We start from the raw sequence: 16,858 nt of genomic DNA, 5'->3' as shown, positions 1-16,858 counted from the left end.
AGTTGTATAATGAAGATATCATTCACTGGGCACCGACAACTTCCTCCTCACCGAGATACGGGTCAGGATGTAAAGCAGCAGGGCGAGGACGGAGAGGTAGATGCGCAGTCGCCGTCCCCCAAACCTCCTGTGTAGATACTCCGGCATCGTGAACGACTTGCAACAGAAGAATACAGCACGCTTATACCTTCTCCAACAACACATTTGTAGACTGTGCCAGTTAAATGCGTTGCATTGTGTATGTTTGTTTCCCAGTATAACTGTATGTTTGTTTATGTTTTACGTCACACACAACAATATTCCAGCTTTAGGATGGCGGAATATTTATATTCGTGATTGAGATCATGAGTATTTGATGTCGTCTACAAGTTTGCATTTCACAAAAGTTTGTGAGAATTGGGCAATTAACGGATCGAATAACGTTCATTTACATGAATGTAGTGAAGTGCATGCCAATTGTGTTTTAGGATGAACCTAATTTTAATTCACAGTCGTTCATTCACAATCCGTTCCGGGGAGAATTATTATGCTACGTATTTACAAACATAGCGAAACCTCGTTAATCCAGACAGTGACAGGTTCTTTTGCTCATTTCAAGGCGTTTTAATGAAGCTCGGTCGGTTGTTTTTCTTTTTCTGTCTAACGAGGTTTTACTGTACAGATGAAGCTGATGCTCTTTTACTTACCCCACTCGCCACATACACTGGTACAAAAAGCCACCCGAGCGCTATCAGTAAATATATGGCCTACAACAGAAACATATATCAGGATGACACAATCTGTCGTCACATTTGTCAGCTTGATAGTTTACTAATAACGATCATATGATGTAAAATGACAAAGTATTCAAGCATAAATTATAGTTATAAAGCATGTCAAGAACATATACTCACATGCCATTCATACACAACCACCGAGTACCCGGATGCAGCAGCCGCTCCGGCTAAACCAATGAACATTAGCGCTCCCACGTTACTTGCGAAAAGCGAAGCACCCACCTGGAAAGGGAGGCAAATCGGTCTGTGACTATTTCATTTGTTCGTTCGTTCGTTCGTTCGTTCGTTCGTTCGTTCGTTCGTTCATTCATTCAATAATATTTGTTTGTTTTGGACAAAACAAAATAAATAACAAAGTAAATTTGTCTGAAAATATGAAGAATTTCATTCATCCATTGTTTTGGATATATAATACTAGCCACATAAAGAAACAACTGTGCATTGTCAAAATATCATCCCAGTTGAAAAGTAAGATAACAATTTCAAAGGTACGTATAACCTTTAATGGAGGGATCATGTGACCATAACAAGTCGGGAGAATTTCAATGGAAAAGTCAATCACAATGACGTCACGAGTCCACAAGTGGGACAGGGGTCAAACGACCATGTCACAAGCTCAATAACAGGTATGTCCACCATCGGCATTGAGAACAGCAGTGCATCGACGACGCATAGAGCCTATCAAACGTGCAAGGAAGGCTTGTGGGATGTCACGCCAGATTCTCTCAAGTTCTGTTGCAAGGTCAATTAAGGACGTTATCTGGCGGATGAGGAAGACGGCGTAGACGTCGATCCATCTCGTCCCAAACATGCTCTATTGGGGAGAGATCCGGTGAATTTGCAGGCCAAGGCAGTAAGTCAACGTTTGGGTGTTGCAAGACATCCATAGCAACCCTTGCCGTATGAGGGCGGGCATTGTCCTGTTGGAATGTTAACCCAGGGCCATGATGTTGCAGATAAGGAATTGCCACAGGTCGAAGAATCTGATCCCTGTAGCCCACACCAGTTAAGTTGCCCTGAACAATCACCAAAGGAGTTTTTTGGCGTGCTCTTATTCCACCCCAAATCATCACGGAACCACCACCAAAGCGATTCCTCTCCAAGACACAGGCCTGTGCATAACGTTCTCCCACGCGTCTATAGGCACGTTGACGTCCATCACTCTGGGAAATGTTAAACATGGACTCATCTGTAAAAACAACATTTCTCCACCAAAACAAGGGTCTACGGACATGATTCCGGCACCACATTCGGCGAGTTTGTCGATGACGTTGCGTCAGGATAGGCCGTATGGCGGGACGTCGTGGTCTGATCCTGTGATGACGTAAACGTTGTCGAACTGTGTTGGGGTGGATACGGCGAAGGCCTGTGATGGTTCGGGCAGTCATCACTGCAGTCTGAAACCTGTGGCGAAGAAGGGTCACCCTTATCCATCTGTCCTGTCTTGGCGTTGTTACACGTGGACGTCCAGAACGTGGCCGATCTATGAAGTCATTTGTGTTCTGGTAGCGTCTCACCTGTGCAGAAATGGTGTTCCGGTGGCAGTGGAAATGTGCAGCCACTTGTCATTGAGCCATTCCCCCACAGACCATCCCAATGGCCTCATGACGTTGTGCAGACGTGAGCCTTGGCATGCTATGCGTTTCAATAGCCGTTTAATTTTTTGAACGATCGCAAGGTAGGGGTTGAGCTTTCCAAAGTGACAGTATTGTGTGGCATTCATTTGCTCTGTTTCTTTTTCCCGGAATGCACGTGCAACAACGTATTGCACGTCTCAAGGACGAACCCACTGACGTCACGGAACGTGGCACGTGCATGCATGTTGGATACATGTCACTAATCACTGAGTTTAAATCCTTGTGTCTACACAGGTTTGAAAAATTTAGATTTTCAATTTTTGTATACACAGTTTCTTTATGTGCCTAGTATACATAATTCACAGTGAGTTTCTCCAACCATTAAGGTCACGACCAATATGCGTGAGATATGGTCATCTCCGACATTGTTTACATCGTTGCAAGCTGTTGACCTACACATGTGACGTAACTCTACAGCGGGTTGTCGTCCTGATGACTGGACCCTTGAGATAAATATGATATTAACTTACCATGAGCCAGTTCATACGTTTCCCAGCCAGGAAATACCCGATGGCGCCGCTTCTTGTGGGCATGAAGGCTGACTGAAATTAGATGAAAACATGGTGAACGATAAACGTCTACAGGATGCACACTGGATAAGACAAATTATGAAAACAGAGGCGTAGCTACCATTATAGAAAAAGCCCAGCATGACATAGAAAATAACAGTTGGGCAACCTCCCAATGCTATGCTAATAAAGGGTTGCCACCAATCGGATTTACACGAAAAATTGGCTTGCTACGCGCCTGGAAAACCCAAGTGTCTAGTCATTGTACCTACAGTTGACCCACGGCGCCTGTAAAACCTATACGGTTCATCCTTTACGTCCTTTGTTAGAGAAGGTTTATATCTCCAGGTAAGGGGAAGTTTGAACATAAAACCACCGACAGATCTTATAGTATACGGTTTATCAAACACATTTTGTTGGTATGTTGTTTAAAGCCAGGCTCAGCAAGGACCGAAGTCTGTAAAGAATTGGGTCTAGACCAGAAACTTGAGCGATTGATATGAAATATAAACAATATGATTAAATAAGAGCAACAAAAAAGGAATAACCAATAACCAACATCATCAATCTCTCACTATCATCAGGCGAGTTCCCCAATCCTTCAAACAAGCCATGGTGAGACCCATTCTGAAGAAAAGTGGACAAGAATACTTTGAACAGTTACAGACCTGTATCTAACCTCCCGTTTGTCTCCAGGGTGTTAGCGAAATCTATGTGTACCCGCTTCTCTGAATATCTGACGAGACACAATCCGCATATCGACCAAACCATTTCACTCAACCCGACTCATAAAATCCACCAATGACATTCTAACAGATGCAGACAAAGAAAACGTATCAGCACGGGTTTGTCTAAACCTTTCGGCGGCCTTCGACACTATTGACCATCACACACTGATATCAAGAATGGAAAGTGGCCTGAAAGTCAAGGTGCACTTTCATGGTTGGAATCTTATCTATCAGATCGATCTCAAGTCGTTAAGATTGAGCGCAAAACATCAAGTCCCACAGATCTCAGGAGTGGAGTTCCCCCAAGGTTCCGTGCTAGGACCAGTGCTGTTCTCTGTGTACACTACACCACTGGGAAGAATAGCAGACAGGCACAAAATCAACCAACATCACTATGCAGATGACAACCAAATCTGTTCTTCATCCCTACCACTGAATCACTGCCATCTTTAGACTCTCTTTCTGATTCCTGCAATGGCGTTCAGACGTGTATGACTAAAAACCTTTTGAAACTTAATGAACGTATAACAGAATTCCTGTTTATTGGATCAAAATCATCTTGCCATATAAGAAACGCTGCCATAGCCCCAACCCTGAACGTCAAGAACACAGGGGTTATCCTTGATGAAAATCTGAAAATGGAAAACCAGATCTCCAACATCATTAGCACGGCTCATATGCATCTCAGGAACATTGCAAAACTCCGCAACTATCTGACTGCTGATGCTACTACAAAACTCGTTCTATCTCTGGTCATGTCTCTAAGGGATTACTGTAACAGCCTTCTCAACAACGTCAACCAAGATCACCTACGTCGCCTTCAGGACCTCCAAAATACTGCAGCAAGAATCATTACATAGTCTAAAGTCTTCGATCACATTACTCAAACACTAAAATATTTGCACTGGATACCAATCACCACAAGAATAGATTTCAAAACAATTGTAATGACATAGAAGTGTCTCAACGGAATGGCCCTTGACTACCTCGCAGAGGTATGTATGAACCCTCACGCTCACTGAGATCCCAAAACCAAATGCTAGTGATTGTGCCAAACATAAAGACCAACTTTGGCAAAACGTCGTTGGCTTTCCATGCAGAGATGAAGTGGAATGCACTCAAAACCAGCTTGTCACTAGCATCTTGTAACACTGCCCTAAAAAGATCTTTCCATCTTAAGTGCGGAGAGCATTTACTAGTAAATGATGCGCAATATAAACGCACATATTATTATGTTTTACAGATTAAAGATAGTATGCAGCAGAGAGGGTTCGGGTGATCCTGGCACAGTCAGGCTGGTAAGGCTCATCCAGCTCAGGGTCTTTGCCCCCTCTACACGCAGTCCAGGCAGCGAATGGGACTTCTCCCAGGAAACACTGCCTAGTCGAACCCACCAAGAACTTTCCGGAGAATATGAAGGTTCCCCAACACTGCAACCCAGAGTGTTAGAAGGGATATGCTCCCGGTGGAGAACCCGGGCACTCTCCTGATCTGCGCCAAGAGATCAGGAGGTACCAAACCAAGGGCACCGAGAACAGTGGGGAGCGTGACGACAGTGTACTTGGGATGCAAGCGAAACATTTCAAAGGCGAGGTCCGCATATTTATCATGCCTTTCCTGAATCTTACCAATCACGTTACTGTCAAAAGGGACAGAAAATTCAATGATATAAATATATTCATTGGCTTTATCAAAAAGGACAAGATCAGGTTTGGTGGCAGGAATTCTTCTGAGGCTGTATATGGGTCTATTCCACAGAAGTTTGAAAGCATCATTTTCCATGACGCCCTGGACATGTTCAGGGTCGTACCATGGATGGACCCTGGAGTCAAAGCCACAGGCATGTCGGAGATGGTAGGAAAAGCAACGAGCCTTGCCATCATGTCGTTTAAGATATGCTGTTTGTGCCAAGGAAGGGCATCCACTGACAAGGTGTTGGACAGTGTCTGTGAATTCATTGCAAAGTCGACATTTCATATTGATATTTTCTTTAAGAATCACATTGAGGCGATTGCGAGTGGGAAGTGACTGGTCCTGAGCAGCAAAAAGAAAGCCCTCAGTTTCACATTTAAGACCAACCGACTTCATCCAGGCGAAGGAGTCGGTGGGATTGCTATTCTGTTCAACACACCGCATGTACACACGATGCAATGGCTTCTCAGAAAGCTTCTCCACAAATGACCGACTCTGGGCAGACTTGGTGAAGGACTTCATCTGGTTATTATTATGTTTTACAGATTAAAAATTGTATGCAGCAGAGAGGGTTCGGGTGATCCTGGCACAGTCAGGCTGGTAAGGCTCATCATCAGCTCAGGGCCCTTGCCCCCTCTACACGCAGCCCAGACAGCGAATGGGACTTCTCCCAGGAAACGCTGCCTAGTCGAACCCACCAAGAACTTTCCGGAGAATATGAAGGCTCCCCAACACTGCAGCCTTCTGCATTACCCAGAGTGTCAGAAGGGCTGTACTCCCGGTGGAGAACCCAGGCACTCTCCTGATCTGCGCCAAGAGATCAGGAGGTACCAAACCAAGGGCACCGAGAACAATGGGGAGCCTGACGACAGTGTACTTGGCATGCAAGCGAGACATTTCAAAGGCGAGGTCCGCATATTTATCATGCTTTTCCTTAATCTTGCCAATCACATTGGTGTCAAAAGGGACAGAAAATTCAATGATATAAATAAATTCATTGGCTTTATCAAAAAGGACAAGATCAGGTTTGCTAGCTGGAATTCTTCTGAGGCTGTATATGGGCCTATTCCAAAGAAGTTTGAAAGCATCATTTTCCATGACGCCCTGGACATGTTCAGGGTCGTACCATGGATGGACCTCGGAGTCAAAGCCACAGGCATGTCGGAGACGGTAGTAAAAGCAACGAGCCATGCCATCATGTCGTTTAAGATATGCTGTTTGTGCCAAGGAAGGGCATCCACTGACAAGGTGTTGGACAGTCTCTGTAAATTCATTGCAAAGTCGACATTTCATGTTAATATTCTCTTTAAGAATCACATTTAGGCGATTACGAGTGGGAAGTGACTGGTCCTGAGCAGCAAAAAGGAAGCCCTCAGTTTCACATTTAAGACCAACCGACTTCATCCAGGCGAAGGAGTCGGTGGGATTGCTATTCTGTTCAACACACTGCATGTACACACGATGCAATGGCTTCTCAGAAAGCTTCTCCACAAAAGACCGACTCTGGGCAGACTTGGTAAAGGACTTCACCTGGTTTACTCCCATTGCTGTACCGTCCAGCAGTACATTGCCATCAGCAAACTCAACCTCAAATTTCAGATTCTGTCCAACAACCTTGGCACTCTTAAAATAGCTGTGGAATTCCTTGCTTTCATCATGAGTCTTCACATGCATCACCAGAGGATCATCCGATAAATAAATATGTGCAAAAGTACACAATAAAATTCTGTCATGAAGAGCCTCCACATTATTCAACTCCGACCTCCAGAATTGATTGGCATGTATAAACGGTTAAGAGAGGAACGAGGGTGGTGGGCTCTGTTATCAGACATGATCCTTCTGGTCAGACGGTCAAGACTCTGGATGTCTTGTTTTGTCCAATCAACTACTCCAAAGGAATAGGAGAGGACTGGCACAGCAAAAGTATTGGTGGCTTTGACCTTGTTACGAGCATTTAGCTCTGAGCTCCAGATTTTCTTTAAACGAGATTTATACTCGGCCCGAAGTTTTTCTTGAATCTGGGCATTCTGGAGCTTGTCTCGAACTTGCATTCCAAGATAGGTGTAGGCCTGATCTTCCACAAGATGCTCAATAACCCCTCCCCCTTGTAACCTGACCGATCCATCATTAGTTACCTTGCCACGTTTCAAATGAAGAGTATTACATTTGTCGAGTCCAAATGTCATGCCAATATCATTAGAAAAGGACTCGACAAGGAGAACCTGCTCTTTTCAAATTGGAATCTCCTTTGGCAAGGAGTTCGATGTCATCCATGTAAAGGAGATGAGTAAGAGGTGTTGGGGATCTGTGCTGAGGAGGCCCGGGATGGTAACCCTCCTCTTTATTGAGCAAGAAAGCTCAAAGGATTTAGAGAAAGACAAAAAGCAAAGGACTAAAGGAATCCCCTGAAATATTCCCTTCTGATTGGAATAGATTCCGAAGTCTGCACCTGCCCTTGTGAGTACATCTCAAGTTGAGTCGACCAGCAACTCATTAAAGACTTGAGTAAATCAAGTAGTCGCTCAGGGAGGTCAATACAATGAAGAGACTTCAGAATCCATTCGTGAGGGACAGAGTCGTATGCTTTTTTGTAGTCAATCCAGCACATGGAGAGGTTGCGGTGATAAGTTTTAGCCTCTTCAAAAATCATTTTCTGTACAAGAAGTTGATCCTTGCACCCCCAACATCCCTTTCTTGCTCCCTTCTGCTCTCTGTAAATGATATCATTGGAAGAGCAGTAAGATGACACGAGGTTTGTCAAACACCCTGTGAATATTTTGTATTTTGTATTCAAACATGTGATAGGGCGGAAGTTTTTGGGATCAGTCAAGTCTCCTTTCTTGGGGAGAAGTATTGTGCGACCTTTGCAGAACCATGGAGGAACATCACCTGTGTCCACGAGAGTATTGAAACAGTGTAGTAATGGTGTTTGGACACAGGGAACAGTTTCCAATACCGGTTTCGAATGCCATCAGGCCCTGGAGCTGTATTAGATTTGGACTTTTTTATAACACTTTTCAGGCAATCTGGTGAGATGTAACAGACAAACGACCTAGTTACCTTCTCATGCATTGCATGGTCATAATCACGGACCCATGGTGCCTCAAGGTTACAGTTGCCGGGTACAGACCACAACTGTTTCCAGAACCTTTCATTGGCATCCATGGGAGGCCGTTTGTCATGTTCACGATCACCTTTTGTTTTCAATTGCCTGTAGAAGTGTTTTTCATTGGTTCTAAACAGTTTATTTTGTTTGATGAATTTATTTTTCTTTTCCCATTTTTTCTTTCTTTCAGTCCAAACCTTTATTTTGGCCTTAAGGGAATCGACAATTTGGAGAAGTACCTTTTCTTTTGTTGTCTTGTATTGTATTTTTAATTTTCTCCAAATTGCCTTTTGCCGTTTTGACATTGGACTCCCTGATGATCTTAACTTCAGGCACAGCTCTATCCAGGAAATGTATTTTCTAGTTTCCGTTAGAATTTCCTCCAAGGTTCGAGCGGCAGCATAGACACAACAATTAACTTCATGTAATGAACAGTCCGATGAAAGTTTCATAGAAATAATATCATTTAATAAATTGATTTCATTTTTGGGAAAAGATTCATTTGTTTGTTTAATTGGCCTCCGATTTTCTAAAGGTATGCCAGATATTTCATCATAAATAGAATGAAACAAAATATACACAGGGTTTTCGGAAAGATCTGCAACTGAAGAAGAGGAAGAGTGAGGGTCTGAAATTTCGGGGCCAATTAGCTCTTTGTCGGAAGAGTTTCCATCAGCAAGAGGAAAGAGGTTGACACGGACGTCCATTAGAAGTTTCGGGTCTGCTGCCACTTGAGCATTCTGTTCATGCAAAGGTTCCTGACGGGCACCAGTTGTGGGTTGAACTGGCTCGCGGCGCAAGAGATTTTTTAGCCGCCGGAATTGATCTCGAAGATTTTGCTCCGTCAGGTGAGCATACATGGGCATGGCATTGTCCCAATGCAGCTTAAGCGACTTGCCATTTATTCGTGGATTATCAGGCCATCCTGTCGCTTTCGCACACTCTAGTAGTGTTGATTTTAGATGGTTTGACCAAGATATTCTTGGCCGGGTTCTGTGCCTTCCCCCTGGGGCAAGTCCCATCTCCAGTAAGGTTGGTTTGACTACCGGAGGAAGGCTGACTGGGCTGCGGAAGTGAAAGACTATACTCTTCTTGGCTGTTAGTAACCCAGTGAAAAACCAGCTTCGGGGGGTCAGCCCTAACTGGGTGATGTACGTTTGGTTCAGGGAATATAATTCCCCTATCTAGGCCCACCACGGAGAGGCGTACATCATCAGGCCCCTGGTTATTATTATTATTATTGTTATTATTATTATTATATGCTGTAAAAGAGCGTTGTGTAATTTAAAAAATTGCGTATTTCAGTACACTGACTAATTAACTCTGTAAATATGCCACAACGCGACAGGTCTATGGTATGTCATGTATATCGAATTACGTACACCTGTTGCAATAAATATACACAGTTGGTTTAGCGAAGTTTTGAAATCATGTGCATTTGCACGTTTCAGCTGAATTTATTACCATAATTGTTTTCTCCATTTATGTGTGTGTTTACCGCTCCACTCTCCAATACTCAAACTGTTAGTGAGTTATTTTGGATTTACGCCGCTCTTAGCAATATTGGGCTTCACACGCTGTACCCATGTGGGGAATCGAACACGGGTCTTTGGCGTGACGAGCGAACGATTTAACAACTAGGTTACCCTACTGTGCCGGAAATAAGAGCAATATATGAATGGATGGATGGATGGATGGAAGGATGTCATCCGGATCACTCCAGTTAATTGAAGAGTTTAGCTTAGTTTGACTCTAAATTCCAGCCTGGAATCTCTACCTGGGCCATAGCATATACCCAGATAAATTTTCCTTCTTAACTCTCTAAGATACTGACAGCGTCAGAAGAAAATTGCATATGCATGCAAAAGATTTTGTAAATTATGTGTATCTACTTTGTAAATTATGTATATTGATCTCACACACATACGTATCTAATATACCCGATTTCATTCTTTTATTCTAATGGTGGGTACTCCTATTAATCCCCTCTGAACAACACCTATGGATTCCACCATAGCCAGATTACCTTATCCCGAACAACCATCTGGGCATAACATACCCTCATAATCTCGTACCAAATGGGTAAAGGTTAGGTGAGATCGAGGTTGCAGTCTTCCTTATCGGAGATTCATTTTATATAATGTCTGTCTGTCTATATCGAATATATTTATTTTATAGTCTCTAATGCATATGTTCTCTGAGAATGAAATTCTAGATGTCATAAATACTATGCCTTGGATCCAATACCGATTGCTCTTGTTAAAGAGTATATGGATGTTCTCCTTCCAACCATCACTTACATTGTGAACAAGTCCCTCAAAGAGGGTACTGTCCCTAGAGCATTCAAACAAGCCGTTGTCAAGCCACTTCTCAAGAAGGATAATCTTGATAAAAAGGAACTACACAACTAAAGGCGGGTTTCGAACCTGTCATTCAAATGTGTCTCTCTGAAGCTACAAGACCAAAGAAAAACAGTTTATATGAAAAATTCCACTCTGCCTACAGATGTGGGCACAGCACGGAGATGGCTTTGATCCGAATTACGAATGACATCGTAACTGCTGTCGATGAGGGCACGGTGGTAATCTTGGTGTCACACCGTGGATCATAATATTCTCTTAGGAATCCTTAAACATGACCCTGGCATTACAGAGATTGCACTTTCATGGTACAAATCCTATCTAGCCGACCGAAACAGTCAGTGGTTGTAAACAGCTCAACATCCGACTCATATGATCTAAACTGTGGAGTTCCACAAGGTTCTATATTAGGTCCTATCTTGTTTACACTGTTTACTCGATCGCTCAGCAAGAATGAAAACAAGCATGGTCTACAGCAACACCAGTACGCCGATGTTAATCAGATATATATTGGGAATTCGGATACAGGTGTGATCAAAGTTGAATAATGTTGCAGTGACATCAAACAATGGATGCTGTGTCATCTACTAAAGCTCAATCAGGACAAGACAAGAGTTCATGGTAATAGGCACAAAAAACATTTACGACAGTGCAACGGTATTTCCCAGCTTGTCATTGGAGATTCCGTCATCACCCCATCAGCAAAATTGAAGAATTTGGGTGTACTGTTTGACCACCAGCTGAATATGAATCACCATGTTACTCGTGTGTCCCAGACTACAAACTATCATATCAGAAACATCGGGAAGATCCGTCCAGACCTGCTGCACAGAAACTGACTGTTTCCCTTATTCTATCAAGATTGGAATATTGTAATTGTTTACTTGTCAATACCACTAAAGACCAGATCAAAAGACTTGGAAAAGACTGCTGCCAGAATCACACCGAGAGCGTCAAAGGTTGACCACATTTCCCCAGTACTGACAGAGCTCCATTGGTGGCCAGTTTCATTCCGCATTGACTATAAAATACTTTTGTATGCATACAAGTGTTTTCACAAAATTGCTCCACCGTACCTCGTTGAACTACTCAACATCTATCGTCCTCCGAGACCTCTCAAATCACGAAAGCAAACACTTTCGAAAATCATTCCAAAAACCATTCCAAAAATTCAGACCTCAACTTTTGGCAAGAGAACATTCAAATATGCAGCTGCAGAAAAATGGAACTGTCTACCAGAAAACCTTAAATCTGCCTCTTCACTGCAATATTTCAAGTCACAATTAAAGACTGTTCTCTTCTCCCAGGCTTTCCCTTCCCTTTCCCAGAGCATAGGACTATGAAATTCATGAATTATTATTGTCTATTTATTACATCTTTTCATTTTTTACATACACGTGTTTGGAAACCTTTGTAAGTATAATCACATGTATATATACACACCATCTAATGTCTTTGTTATGACGAGATATATGTATGATTGCTAGAAATAATTATCTCTGCACAGGGACTCAGTTTTTCGGCTTTTAACAGTGACGTACACATATATTTAGTGCGAATCTATTGTATTATTAGCGCCCCGTTAAATCCTTAACTTCCCCATGGTGCCAGAGCTGCCCCAAGAACGAAGAAGTACCGACAACTTGACAGTTCTCTAGACACCTACAATATTTTGTTTTGTCTCTAGTTCATGGGTGACTAGTTAGACAACACTGTCAGCCACCCATGGTGCCAGAGCTGCCCCAAGAACGAAGAAGTACCCACAACTTGACAGTTCTCTAGACACCTACAAAACTATCCATGTATCAAAATATTTTGTCTTGTCTCTAGTTCATGGGTGTCTAGTTTGACCAAACACCTGTTGTTTTAGGGGATTATCACGCTTGACTGGTTCAGTAATTCCATATAATAGAGCTGGGTGAATGGGATCATCCCCCTGTCACGCGTGTTATTGGCAATGACAAACTTGCACTAAAACGGCACCGATACCCGAGAAGATCCATGTTAGAAGTGATCTTCAGTAACCCAGGTTTGTCGTAAGAGGTGACTAAAGGGATCGGGTGGTCAGCCTCGCTGACTTGGTTGACAAATGTCATCGTATCCCAATTGCGTAGATCGATGCTCATGCTGCTGATTACTGGATTGTCTGGTTTACACTCTATTATTTACAGACCGCCGATATATAGCTGGAGTATTGCTGAATACGGCGTAAAACTCACTCAGTCACTCACAACCTCACCTATCTAATGCATAACTCCATCGTGTAAAATTTCACCTACAGTAGAGGATATACATTAACGTCGATTTGCAAATTTAAAAAATGAATGAATTTAATTTATTTGCTACATTCATCGGATGCCATAGCCCATTCAAAGTCACCATTTGCGTTGCAACCTTTATCTTGGTTCGATTTAAAATTAAGCCTATTGTTGGAACACATGTTGTAAGTATTTAACATGTAAGTACATACCCATATCCCAACGCCGATGACCAAACTGAAATATGCCGCTAGAGCCACAATATCGCCAAGCTTCAGATGTTCCACCATTGTCAGAGGAGATGAGGTGTCTCTCCTGCAGCAGCAGCACGGTCTGAATACGGATGGCCAGGTGCGAATATATGGGATATCTTGTGGACACGTGACTGATAGAAGTGAGGTGAATAAACAATAGAAAATACTACTTTGTCAACTGAGTCGTGAAGTGCGTCAGTTATCAAAGATTGGCTGAACTCTCGTATTAACATTGTAAATTTAATATATATTTCGCTGAAAGACGAGAATTTAAGGATGCCGATTTCTATATTTTAAGGGACACGTTTCGGAGCATGTTCTTACTCCACTAGTATATTCTTATATATTCTTATTAAAGAATAACTTCTCGCCTTCATGTGTATCACAATATGACTGATATTGTGCAGGATAGACTGAAGTGTGTGAAATGGTAAATCATATCATCACTGAGAGAATGAATCAACTGAAAAAGAGGGAGCAGGATCGTGGGTCACCTCCAAGACATCCTATTATATACAATCCATCAAATGTTTAGACTCACTTATAGCACACACTATGTGTCATGTAGTGTATATGGTTACATCGAAGAGGAATTTCTCCACTAACTTGGAGAAACCAACTGCAAACCTCATTCAGATTAATTGCATCAAAATGCTGAAAAGCATATTCAAGTATATGGATGCGAACTGCTGCGTTTTTTGCGTTAGGTTTCGTTAAGATCTGTCCAATTTTCTTTGAGTTTCATCATTTATGGTACTCATGCCAATAACCTATCCAACGTTACGAATTTGTTTTACAATACACTAGTTCATGTGTAAACGGTACCTTTAAACAGTATGGAATATTTTACAAAAGCTAGTTCAGAACAGTTGACTGAAGTAAGTGGCTACATTTACACTAGTGAGTGTAAACTTTTGAAGGGTAGTATACTTGATATTTTAGAACAGTACAATGAACCCCCAATTGGGCAGTTCGACATCGTTCGTCTTTTGTTGGTTACCAAGTCATAGCTGTTGACTCAAAGGCGGATACTGCAGCCTGAGATTCAATACCTTGTCGACAGGATCTCATTAGCGTTTCTTATTTTGACAGTGACTATTTCTCAGGTGAGCATACTTAGTACTCATGCTTGGGAATACCAACTGTGACACTTTGTATTCAGAGGATATCGTTACTGGATATCATGTACAATATCAGGATTATTAATCCTCTTTTTTTGTGGCTAGTCCTTTTATACCGATGAAAGACCAGTTCAAATCAGTTCATGCAATCTATGTCAAAGAAGATTAAAATCCGTGTTTATCTGTGACCACATATGGTAAACATTTTAATATACACAGTGTTATATGAAGCTGGATAAAAAGGTAAGCAAGCTGGTAATTTTTACAAAGTTGTATGTTTCGGCTAAGATTAGTGGTTTGAACGCACAGTACGTTCGTAAAACTAAATTTTATTTTGTAGGAGTACAGAAAAGGACAGTTTCCTTAAGTTTAATAATTAGTTATTTTAGTTTTATAAGTTTAAATAATCAATATGGAACAAATAATTTGTTTGGGGCTCAAACTGATACCTGTCACAGGTACGGAGCTAGAATGAGGCAACAACAACGTTTATCACCCACGTGGTCAACGTATGGGTAGTTGCATACTAATCTCGTACGTCACACGAGTGTCGTATCGCGTTGACCTGTGTCGTAACGACTTGACATGAGATTCTAACGGTTTGATTGGATAACCGATGACCTCTATTAGGTCACTTTCTGACGTAACTATTTTTTCATTCATAACAAACACGTGAATTCATTCATTCTGCAACATTAATGCATTGTGGGAATGTAGACATTGCGAACGTTGCCGTGTCGCTGTTTAATTGTGAGTCGAACTGAGACATTATATCCGTCGAAAAACATAAACGCAATGTTTCCACCAGTGATGTTAGTCGAATGAAGCAACTGGTAACCCAGAAACGGGTGCTTCGGAGTAGTTTACTGTAGGAGGCTGTACGAGGCGATGACAACTGAAATGAATCGTGGCGTCGGTTACCAAGACAGTGACGTCATTAGAGCGTGACGTCATGCAAATATTGTACTACAGTACAAACTCTTCCGCAACCTCTTTATGAAACCGGTTTCGTATTGAAACCAAAAAACAAAACAAAATACGCTATTTTGTCAATTTAATGCATGTAAGACGTGGGTAATAAATAAAATACAACACTCGGTCTCATTACATACGAATTATACGAAACTCGTGACCTTCCTATGTTATCTGACCTCGCTTTCGCTCGGTCAGATACCATAGGAAGGACACTCGTTTCGTATAATTCGTATGTAATGAGACCTCGTGTAGTATTCTCTCTCTGTATGTGATGTGACAAAGCGTCTGTTTGTAACGTGGGAACGTTGTTCAATCAATACCGAGTGTACCGAGTGAATCACTGCATTATTCTGAATGAAGGCTGTGACTGCACTAGAACGGTGTGGCCTTGTCATCCATAGTTCTTGAAGCAAGGGGATGATTATCCAAATACAACTTGAACCAACACTTTCTGGATATACTGATCATCTGTCAGATTCCCACGTATTGTCACCAAGTCACGTTTACAGTCATTACTTACCTCCACACCATGACGGAACCTCCACCAATGCCAAAGTTGAATGCTTATTGCTGCAAATACTTTATTTCGCTGTCTCCAACTCTCAAGCGTCCATACTTACAGTCAGTTACATAGCGAAGGAATTCATCAGATTAATGCATTTTTCGGCAAGTCCCAAGATTCCAGTGTTGCCGTGGTAAATACAATGTAACATGCTTTGTGGTGATGATCGCTCAGTAGAGGACTTTTGGTGACCTTTCTAGAATTGTAATCGATTCCTGACTGTTTCCATACATATATACCCGGCGTAATGGTAACCAGTGGAGCTTCAGAACAGTGTTTGTGGCGAATGGTTTCTACCAGAGAGCCTCAATAGAGTCCTGTCTTCGCGATCTGATGGACATGCATTTCTTGACCAAGTGCTTCAAATGACATACCACAGTTATACATACCAATATTTTGCTATCTCTGGCCATCGGACAATCTTCTCCGTACCATAGTGTCAGAAAGAATGATTGAATATTGTAACCCATGCCGATTAAATACGGAGATGTGGCACGTGCACAAACTCCACATGCTCTAGGGTTTGTTTGGGAGACACTCTCCACCAAGTACTCATGCAATAATGTCTTAAATGAACATTATTATCCACCGCCACGAAGTGGGAGGGGGATACAGGTTTGAGTTCCGTCCGTCCTTCTGTTAGTCCGAGATGATTGGGACAGATTGTGTCAAAAACTGTTATAGATAAGAACACCAAATCTGGTATGTGTGTTCAGGACATAAATGACTTGATGGAGTTCGAAAACGGAAACCGTGTTACAATTTGTTTCAGAGTTATCGCCCTTGTCATGCGTTTCTTGACTTAGTGCAAGGTATCCCCAACGGGAACAGATTTTCTTCATAAATAAGGAACTAAATTTGATATGTGTTTTTAGGACAC

The 16,858-nt window shown here is 42.2% G+C and overlaps 1 protein-coding gene across 1 annotated transcript in view; it reads right to left on the bottom strand.

The window, feature by feature from the left end:
- LOC124277542 (sodium/glucose cotransporter 4-like) overlaps positions 1 to 13,397 on the bottom strand; it is a 32,585-nt gene extending 19,188 nt beyond the window's left edge. Inside the window, exons 1-4 of the mRNA XM_046713251.1 lie at positions 13,279 to 13,397; positions 2,884 to 2,955; positions 894 to 998; positions 52 to 156 (exon numbers count right to left, since the gene is read on the bottom strand). Coding sequence (XP_046569207.1) covers positions 52 to 156; positions 894 to 998; positions 2,884 to 2,955; positions 13,279 to 13,356 — 360 coding nt within the window. The 5' untranslated portion in view covers positions 13,357 to 13,397. The remainder of the gene's footprint in view (positions 1 to 51; positions 157 to 893; positions 999 to 2,883; positions 2,956 to 13,278) is intronic.
- Between the last annotated feature and the right edge of the window lie 3,461 nt (positions 13,398 to 16,858).

The sequence above is a fragment of the Haliotis rubra genome, unplaced genomic scaffold, assembly GCF_003918875.1.
Source record: "Haliotis rubra isolate DU_JTF1 unplaced genomic scaffold, ASM391887v1 Scf223, whole genome shotgun sequence".
Classification (NCBI taxonomy): domain Eukaryota; kingdom Metazoa; phylum Mollusca; class Gastropoda; order Lepetellida; family Haliotidae; genus Haliotis; species Haliotis rubra.
The sequence above is the reverse complement of the archived record's forward strand: the minus strand, read 5'-3'. Positions and strand labels throughout refer to the sequence as shown.